At 31.9% G+C, this 11245-nt stretch overlaps 1 protein-coding gene across 1 annotated transcript; it reads left to right on the top strand.

Moving 5' to 3' along the window:
• Window positions 1-5947: 5947 nt before the first annotated feature.
• LOC141606497 (membrane-associated kinase regulator 5) lies at window positions 5948-7486 on the top strand. Its single transcript, XM_074425645.1, has 2 exons — window positions 5948-6867; window positions 7013-7486. Exons 1-2 carry the CDS (start codon window positions 6042-6044, stop codon window positions 7087-7089), a joined length of 903 nt encoding a protein of 300 aa, XP_074281746.1. The 5' UTR covers window positions 5948-6041; the 3' UTR covers window positions 7090-7486.
• The last annotated feature ends 3759 nt before the right edge of the window (window positions 7487-11245 follow it).

The raw sequence follows: 11245 nt of genomic DNA, 5'->3' as shown, positions 1-11245 counted from the left end.
GTAATCATTTAACAAACGACCACCAAACGTCAGTTTAATTGAAGTCTAGCAACAAAATGCTTCATATATGGCAATTATGTTTTTTTACTATCATGGGTGAACCTAACACCAACACTAAATAGACTCATGAAATTTCAAAATTCACTAACTTAGGCTCAAAAAATTCTTTTTCATGTCAACTAATAAGAATAATGCAGTTGGTCTTATTTAAAATTATCTTAACTTAAGACTTTTCACAATTAATGTCACCTTTGTTTTATTCAGATATTCGTTTTGTGCTAAGACGGTATTAAACAAGAAGGAAAGGCTTGGTTGAGAACAACATTTAGGTCTACAAACTTGCAACACCGAAAAGAAAAAATGAGGTCAAACCTTTAGTTATCTTTAGTGGGTGTAAAGTCTTCGTATATGATAGACATAGGAACATCTTTTAATGAAAGAAAAGAATGGGGCAACCCACACAATTGCCTTGTGAAAGTGTCCAAAGTCTGTTTTACTCTTGTAAACTATTGCAGATTTTTGACGGAAGGTTAGTTAAAAAAGCATTAAAGCAACCATGAATTGAAGCTCTCTTGTTACTTTGTGAGAGCTTTATGTAAGTATAAGTTTATATGTTGAATACATTGTGTAATTGGTCTCTTCAACGAGTTGTTTTCTTTTTGGCCTTTTGTTTACCACGCATACTAGTATAGTTGTATAACTTTCTTTCTTTTTACTCCTTTTTGGAATTTTCGACGAACATGCTTGTCTAGTACTACCAATTTACTTGACCTTCACGGTCAATGCTCATCCCTCTATTACAATGGGCAATGGTCGAGTTAGAATTTTATGTTAGGTGAGGCGAGAAGTTTCAACAGGATGAATTAATAGCATAATTAAATAGACTTAAAGAAAGTAAATTTTCATATCGAAAGCTTTAATTTTTTTCATTTTAGCGCGAACAATCGTATGTACTAGCTTCTATCTGACTCTGTCACTATACTTAGGCCCTGTTTTTTTGGACTTAATTTCAGTTCTAATAAGTTGATTGATTGATTCAGCTCCATTCGATTGATTGATTCGATTCGGCTCCATTGATTGATTCGATTGAATCGATTCATTGATTCGATTCATATTAGTTTATTTCAACATTACTATTATTATTCTTATTGATATCATTATTATTATTTTTATATTAATGTATTTACTATAGTTATTATTATATTATTTTTTTGATTATTATATTAATATTATATTTATTAATAATTAATTCGTATTGTTTATATTATTATATTTATATTTAGTATATTTATTATTATTATTATTATCATCATCATCATCATCATCATCATCATCATCATCATTATTATTATTATATTAAAATTATTGTTTTATTAATATATTCATTATTATTAATATTATTTATAAAATATTTATTATTATTATTATTATTATATTTAATATTATTATAGTAATAAGTTATTATATTATATTTATTATTTTATTAATATACTCATTATTATTAATATTATTAATCACATATTTATTATTATTATATTTAATATTATTATATTAATAATTTATTATATTAGACCTATTATTATTATTTTTTTAGTTGTTATTATTAATATATTATATTATTATTAATAATTTTAACATTTATATTACTAATATTATTATTATTATTATTATTATTACTACTATATTTATTATTATATTACTATTTTATTTTTTATATATCTTATTAGATTATATTAATATATTATTATTATTATTAATGAATAATATTATAATAATATTTATTATTATTATTGTTATTATTCTATTATTTTTATTATAATATTTATTATTAGTATTATTATTATTATTAATATAATCTTTTTATTATTATTTCAGTTCAGTTCAGTTCAGCTCAATTCAGTTCAGTTCAGCTTTATTAAGTTCAGTTTAGTTCAGTTCAGTTCAGTTCAGACAATTTCAATCCAAAAGAACAGGGTCTTATAGGTGTAAATTAAATCATTATTGTGTTTTGAATAGTATACTTAAAATTAGCGTTTTCTTATCATGCTTCAATATTCTTTTTCTTTTTAACCTCAAAACTTCAAGTTACTCACAAAATTTAAACAATGCTAAATTAGTCATACTTTTCAAATATTCTCTCTATTCCAGTCAATTGCTTAATTTATCATTATTTTTCTTTTCTTTTTTTCCATTTTCTTGATTTTTGTACAAAATGAATAGATAACAAATAATTCACATTAAGGGATATATAATTTTACAGGTAAATAACTTATTAAAATAAAAAAAGTAATCTAATTTTTAATTACGGCACTAGGTAACTTGAGAACTAAATTGGGATTAGGTCAAGAGTCTCAATTTGACATAGGTATCAAAATTCAAAATAGCTACGTATGCCATATAGTAACTGGTCGTTTGGTTGCCACTTAGAAAACATAGGCATTGAAAAATCCCATGATTTTGAAAAACATGGGTTGTTTGATTGCCATAAATTTTGGAAAATGTAGGAATTAGAACTTCCCAGGAACTTTCAATGCCTACATGATGTAGGAAGTTGCTTACCTACTCCCCCCTTGGTTATTGGAAGTTCATGTGGAATTTAATTCCTACATGAGCAACCAAACACTTTTCCGAAATTCACCCAAATTGGATGAGGGAACTTTATTCCCATAAATTGTATTTTCCTAGGAAAATTAAGTTCCTTGATCAACCAAACAACCCCTACGAGTAATAGGACTAAAAATAGCTTGACCAACACTCAAGTTCCAATGCTTCAATTTACGTATAACTTGTACTTATTTCACCATTGCTGCAGCTCGTTTGTTCTCCACTTGGTCAAATATTGATTCGACATGAAATTCATCAAATCAACGGGTTTTATTGCATTTATTCAGAAATAGAAAATAAATAAATTCTCATATTTTTTTCTCCAATCACTTACTTTTATTTCTACAATATTACTTGATCAGAAAATTCTAAAAATGATGAGTTATGTATTGTAAACTCGTTGTAATAAAATTAACAGAAACACATTTATCTTGACTTATACAAAGTACAGTTCTTCGGATTTTGTTAAAGTAAAGTTATTCCACTATGATTAATATATTATGTTTTAGCGTAGATTATAAAAATGATACGAGTATATATTCAATTAATGAAGTGTAGTTTCATTTCCTTATTTCCCTGTTTAATACGAAGTAAAATTGAAATACAACATTGTCAATTGTTAATTATTTTGATAGAAATGTACTGTCGTTAACTTTTTGTGTGTGTGTAAAGTAAGGGTGTCTACTGTCTACAACGACAAATGTAACTAATCCCTTCGTTGTTGGTATTCTCTAAAAAAAAGTAGACAGTTGACCAAAAAGTTCGCTACATATTACTCGAGTGCTCGTAGTTAAAGAATGAAGTGAGTAATCACAACACCCGACCCGCGTAACTAGATCTAAACCAGATAATTATAAATTAATTGAGCATCATTTAAGGTAAAGACAATGTATGATTACAAATTAATGGAACATAATAATGAGCCTCCAAATGAGATGATGTAAGAAGCACGAAGAGGATGAGCAAAGGCAAGAGGTATGTTATATGTATGGGCGTATAGGGAGGTGTAAACAAGGAACAAGAAATCCGAGATCAGCGTCAACGGGTCTCCTTCCCTCACTTTGTCTACAATTTATCACTCTATCCTCTTCTCCAATCCCATTTCTTGTTCCCTTACCCCTTTCACATTCTCTGCATCTTACTTCCCTTGCTCTAATTAGCCACTAATTATTTTATGAGACGGATTACAACAGTTTGTTACACGATTGGTTTCTCAAAATCTTTTACAAATTCGTTTGTATATCACCCTATATATATTGTTTCTAACACACATCGTACTTTTTAGCCACTTATTATTTTATGAGACGGATTACAACAATTTGTTACACGATTGGTTTCTCAAAACCTTTTACAAATTCGTTTTTATATCACCCTATACATATTGTTTCCAACACACATCGTACTTTTTCGTTCCTAATGATAGAGCATTGATGGATGATACTACGTTTTTATATCAAAGCTCCACCGTCTGAATTAACTCTACCTAATGTAAAAGTACCGAAACCCATCACATTTTTCAACTTTTTCTTTTTACCTATATCTCATATTATATTAATCATTTTATTGTTAATAGTGATTATTTTAATTTTAATTAGTATAATTATATTACGTATTATTTTACATTTAACATATTATAAGGCCGTCTAACGCGAGATTAACTTATAATTATGATTATGATTGTTTTTGTTTATAGGAGTATTACATTAATCTACCTACTTTGTCTTAGGTGCAATATACACCCACCGGACCCACGTAATCTTATCTTGTGTACAAATTATTTATAGATTTTGCATTGTTTTTAGGTAACATATAATTAAAATTGTCTCAAAATTTGGAGCAGCGTACAATTATTTTTTGTACATAAAGCAATCTCATTGTAACACGTAATATGAAGTACGGAGTATATCATTTTATTTTATGCCCCATTATAGTCGATAAGTTTCCTTTGTTCTTTTATGTGAATGAAGGATGAGCTTATTAATTAATAAAATCATGGAAGAACTTTAATTTAAGGGAAATGATAAAATAGTTTTATACAATATATGATATTATACTCTATTTTCCAAGCCAAAAGAATGACGGAAACTTTGTTCGAATCTCCTTCACATATACAAATAAACATTATATAATTATTAAAAAACACTAACAAAACATGATTAATTTACATTTGTAGGGATTACAGTATTAAGTCACTTAATTTAAGTTTATTTCAGATCCTATAAATTCAGTTCAGTTCAGTTGAGATCCTATAAGTTCAGTTCACTTCAGATCCTATAAGCTCAGTTGAGATCCTATAAGTTCAGTTCACTCCCGATCCTATAAGTTGGTTTAGTTCGATTGGATCATATAAGTTGATTGGATCATATTCGTCACTTAATTTAAGTTCATTTCAGATCTTATAAGTTCAATTCAGATCCTATAAGTTCAGTTCAGATCCTATAAGTTTAATTCAGTTCAGATCAGTTTAAATCAGATTTGTTTCAGTCCAAAAGAACGGGGCTTCTAAGCTGAAATATTTACTACGTAACAATTCGGTTTCTATCATTCACAATTTCCCATAGAGTAACCAGTTAGCCTAAAAAGTATTTAAAAATCTACAAAATGTATTAATAATCGCATGATTCTCAACTTATCCAACGATTCTATTCGACTATACACATATGATACTTTACAAACCATAACTAAGGTCCTGTTCTTTTGGACTGAAACGTATCTGATCTGAACTGAACTGAACTTATACGATCTGAACTGAACTTAACTTAACTTATAGGATGGCGAATCGAACTTATTGGTTGAACGAATCGAACTTATAGGATCTCGAATCGAACTTAACTTATAGGATTGAATCGAATCAATCGAACTTATAGGATCGAATCGAACTTAAATTAAGTGAGGTATAAGATCTCGAATTGAACTTATAGGATCTGAATCGAATCGAATCAACTTATAGGATTCGAACTAACTTATAAGATCGAATCGAATCAACTTATAGGATCGAATCGAATCGAACTTATAGAATCTGAACTGAACTTATAGGATCTGAACTGAACTTATATGATCTGAACTGAACTTATATTAAGTGACTTTAAGTCTAAAAAAACAGGGCCTAAATGGAATTATTTTTCTAAATCTTAACAAGTAAATAAACGACAATACAATAATAATACGATTCATACCCGATTCATTGTCATCGTAGACCAATTTTTCCCTCCTCCCAAAAATAAAATAAAAAAAATCAATTTCTTTTTTTTAAAAAAAAAGAAAAAAAACAAAACTCAAATTCACTTCCTCTTCCAAAACCTTTTCCTCTTTATAAATAGTCTCTCACTCCCAAGTCCCATCCCCCACACCACACCAACCACATTAAACCCTTTCCTTGACTTTCTCTCTCAAAAACAATCTCTCTTTGACTCACATTACATTCACATTCACTAAAAATGGACACGTTTTCTTTATTCAAATTCTGGAAAACAAACAAATCAAAAATCGCCGTCGACGGTGACAACGACGCCGACACCGTCGTCGACTCCACATTCTCCGATCCAATAACTGAATTCAGCGACGGCGATGACGACGATGACGATTCATTCTTCGAGCTTGAGCTCACATTGCCGAAATTCGAAACAAAATCATCAAATTTCACTCAAACTAACCTAAATAAGCTCAATTCCGAGAAATCCGAGCCGAAAATCAACTCCAAACCTCAATCTCCGATTTCGATTCTACGATCGGCATCTCCGAAGCTCCGTGTCTTCATGTTCGGTAAATTAAACAAGAAATCGAAGACTCAGAGCGAAGAGGATGCGTTTTGCGATAATGTTAGTGTTTCGTCGTATTTTTCGCCGAAATCGAACAATTCTTCTCCGTTTACAGTCAAGTTTAAGATCGAGGACGGTTCATTTGTTCCTAAATTTACTCGTGAAAGGCGAAGTTTCGAAGATTCAAGACGTTTCTCTAAGGAAGCGGTGCAGAAGTACTTGAATTTTGTTAAGCCGTTGTATACGAAGAAGAATGGCGGCGATGGAGGTGAGAGATTCGAAACTTCGTGTTCTCCGATGAGGACTTCGTCAGCGTCGGAAACGACGCTTGTTAAAGAGAAATCGAGTAGGTTTAAGGTCAAAACGAAGCGTTTAGGTAAAAGTAAATCAGCGTCGGCGATGATAGTTTCACCGTTACCGTCAATGGCGAGAAATGATCATCCTTGTGACGGCATTGAAGGCGCTATCTTACATTGCAAGCGTTCTCTTACTTCCTCAACGAAAGGTGAGGATTCGATTATTTTTAATTAAAAATTGTTATATTCAAATTAGTTAGGATAATTATGAAATTCAAAAAATTAAGATAAGATGAGTTTTTTTTTTTTTTTTTTTTTAATGTAATTAATCTTTTTATAATTACGATTATGCAGGTAATTCGTCGTTATCAAGGTGTAGCAGTGATCCATCACATGAGAAGTCGAATACAATGTCTAAAGAACAAATCTAAAGAAAGCGAAGAGAACTAAATATTGTCTTGTTTAAGACCGTCTTAAGTTGAAGCGAGTGAAGATATATAAAGTGTAGGAGAAGATATAACATAATGTTAGGGTTTTGAAAGATGTAAAAGAGGATTATTAGGGAGACAGGTAGTAGTTGTGTGTAGTAATGGCTTTCTCTGTTTTTGGAAAGAGAAAAAAGAGGTTTTTTTTTTTTTAATTTTAATGTGGAGTTTGAATTAAGTGGCGGTATGTAGTTTGGTTTGGAGTGAGTGATGAATGATGATGATGAAGGTGAATTACTGGATTTTGGATGATGACCAGTGGATTAGTAGTGAGGTCACTTGTGTCGTCTTGTAAAGTTTTTAGGTAAATGAAAAAAAATGAAGGATATGGTTTTGTGAATGATGATTTTGTGTGAGTTTAATTTGGATCGATTATTTTAAAACTTTTTATTACTAAACAATGTATCTGAAGTAATTCAATCGAAATTATTAATGTGATTTTTTTTTGATGACATTTCGTGCAAAAATGTGTGAAAATCGGTTGAGGTCATATTATTCGGATAATTTACAATTCAGTTCACTTTAATTCTACTCAAATTAATCTTCACTTTAAGTCTTTAACTTTATTCAGTTCAACGAACAGTTGGTCAGATTTTAGGCTTTTTATTTATTTACGATTCTATTCACTTTAGATCTATTCAAATTAACTTAATTTAGTTCTATTATGTTTCATTCAACTCTTTTCAATCGAAAAGTATAAGGGACGTAAATTTTGAAACATTTTTAGTTCCTTCTTATTAAAAACTTTGAACCCATAAATTCAAAACTTATACTCCCTCCTATTCAGAATAACTGTCCCATTTGTCATTTTCGTTTATTCACATAACTGTCGCATTTACCATATTTGGACATATTTTTTTTTTTTTTCCTACCCTTGACTCTTTTCTTTATTTACCATCTCAACCACCTCTAAATCATCATATTCAATTCTTAGTTCTTACTCATATACAATACTTTTAGGAGGTGTTTGGTTGGAAGGTTTGAAATGAAATGGAATGGATTCTAATCATTCTAGTATTTGGTTGGGATATTTTGGAATGGAGTTAAAATCCTAATAGATTCTCATTCCACCCCAACCCCTTGGAATCTCATTCCCACCTCCTCCCTATAGATTCAAACTTCATTCCTTCATATTTATTTTTCTAATGAACCAAACATGTTTTGTAAGGTATGGAATTAGAATCAGATATTCCTATGATTTCTCATTCCAATCCATTCAATTTCTAAGTAGTGAACCAAACGACCACTTAATTATTTTAACTCCATTTCTTAATGATGGGGCATATTCTGCACCGCTGACCAAGTCAACACACTGAGCAAGGTCAAAGATATCCACAGCAAGTCAACGACTTAGACAGCTTAGCCGATGCATCCCATCCTTTTTGCCACTGGTCTCGGCATGATGACCTACCAGTAGGGACACATATCCGCGTACTCATATCCAAGACCCCTCGGCGGTGAGTCAACATTGTCCGCCGGCCTGCCATAGGTCCCTCGGCCGAGGGGTAGATCAGTCTTTCCACCTGCTAGCCACTTGGCCACTTGGCCACTACGTGACAAAAGGTGAAAGTCTATAAATACTCCTCAACCTTCATTGAGGAAAGGGGACACACAACTATAACCTAAATACATTATTCATCTGGTAATATCTCCCTTATCTCTCTACAATACGTATCTAGCCAAGTAACACAGCTTAATCCTTTAAGTTTACTGACTTGAGCGTCGGAGTGAGTACGCTTGGCACACAGCCAAGCCCTCAGTTCGTTCATTGTTGCAGGAGAGGCCGCGAGGGACGATAGAAGCAAGAAGGATTCAACTCAAGACATTATTCTACAAGCCACGGGTGGTAACTAATAACTGCTCTGGAAATACACCCGGAACACTTAATTTTCGTGTCATTGTCTAAATGGGACATTTATTCCCAAAATAAGAGGGAGTAATTCTAGCATAATATAAATGGAAAAGCAAGTCACCACAAGATTTATTGTGGATTTAAATGTTATAGTAGTGACCATTTTTATATTTTCAATAGGTCTTAGTAGAGACGGATCGGACGAACAGACGGATAAAGACCTCTAATAAAATGGGTAGGGGGACAAGGTGGGGCACCCCCATGTGCTTTCCACTTTATGACAAATGAGTATTTTGTAAGGGAAAATGGTATTCATCTATATGTATAGACGGATAATGTCCGTCTATAATGAGAATTTGTGTTACTTCCTCCATTCCATTCATTTCTATACATTTGCTTTATACACGTATATCAATGCTCGTTTTCGTTTGTTCATATCTTTTTTTTGAAATTGTCATCTCATTAATAATCAACTAAGCGTAGGTTACAATGAAGATAACAAATAGACAAAGGAAAATCAAGATTGCTAACGTAAAATATACATTCAAAATAACTATCTAAATATCTTGGTAATGGCTTCAGCTCCAAAATCATAAATTTCTTGAATTTATGAATAATCGATGTCTTTGCATCCTTCTTGATGGAGGAAACGAAGCAGCCGTCTTGATGTATTCATCCACGAAACAAATCGATAATCTCCCGTCGATTAAAACTTATTATATTGATAACAATCCCACGAAAAAATGGAAAAACCCCGAAAGAAGGGACGGAACAACAGATCTCACCAAAAGGGAGACTATTATTGAAAATAAGATAGATCTGCATAATATTAGTTGTCTGCATAATATTAGTTGTTTAAGAAAGCTTTTGTGGGGCTTACCATCGATGGATGATCGATGGAAGCCCCCGAATAATAATGGAGGCTAGGTTTTTAGAGAGGGTTTTTTTTAGAGGGAGAGAGAGAGAGTTTCGTCGTATGTGATTTTTTGTTTTTTCATTTTGTTCATATCTTTAGTTACATATTAAGAAAAATTATAAAAATTTGATATTCACAATGTATTCGGTAAGACAATTAAAACAAGATCTCACATGACTATCTTTTATGCTATATATTAGAAGTTGTATCGAAGATTCTCCGCACTTATGAATAGTGCTGAAAAAGAAATGTATATAATTGATTGGAATGGAGGAAGTATATTTTAGTGAGTAGCTAGGAGCGGTGACGTTAGAATGGTTGATTGGGACGCGAGAGAGAGGGGGGCGTAGGCTTAGCCTGCAGAGGGAATCCAAGAGGTTGATAGTGATACAAGAAAATGGGTGCAGGCCCTGAAAAAGCTCACTACTATTCTGCAACTTGGACTGTCAAATGCACGTATGACGTAACCAACTCACATATATCCATCCACACACCCGAATACCCATGGGTCACGGGCTACTAGTAGGAAGAGGATCCTCTGTTCATGCATTTATCTTCTCAATTATCCACTTCCTCTAATCTTTGCTCAACACGTGGCAGGATACAGTCTCTGATCTGTATCTTTCAATGTTCAGACGGTCAAACCCGAGTTTTGGACTTTTAGCTAGGCCCGGTCGAACTAATCCGATTCAATTGATCCGATTTGAAAATTGAAATAGGGGGACCCGAAATCTGAAATTGACTCGAATAACAACTTTTGAATGTAATTCAAAATCGAAATTGATCCAACCTAATCCAAACATGAACCGAACTTTGTTGTCTCAATAGATTGGGAGTGTCCTGACCCGAAATGACTCGATAAAACATAGCTCTAATTGAAAAAAAAAAAAACCTTATAATGTAATGACTGCTTGAACAAAAAAGACATGTACTATGTAATAATGGAATATGTAATGACTAACTAAAAACACACTTTATATTACTTATGTTAAAATAAATAATTAATTATCAAAACTAAACTAAAAAGTAAAAATAAGTAATAATACTAAACCTACTTGACCCAAAGATAACCGGACCAACCTATCAAAGCAGGCCCGACACCTGAAATGAACCGCACCGACCCAAATTAACCCAAAAATGGGACGGGGCCGAACTGACCTGACACAACCCGATTGACCCGTTTGCAAGGTGTACTTTGAGCTAAGGTAGTACATAAATTCTTATTTAAGACAAATGTAAGCTTAAGAAGGTTTAATTCGAGATTATATATAGTAAATGATGGTTGATTCTTTATTTTTATTTTTTTGACAATTTTCGATGTTTTGGAATTCGGA

This window comes from Silene latifolia, chromosome 10, assembly GCF_048544455.1.
Source record: "Silene latifolia isolate original U9 population chromosome 10, ASM4854445v1, whole genome shotgun sequence".
Lineage (NCBI taxonomy): Eukaryota > Viridiplantae > Streptophyta > Magnoliopsida > Caryophyllales > Caryophyllaceae > Silene > Silene latifolia.
The sequence above is the reverse complement of the archived record's forward strand: the minus strand, read 5'-3'. Positions and strand labels throughout refer to the sequence as shown.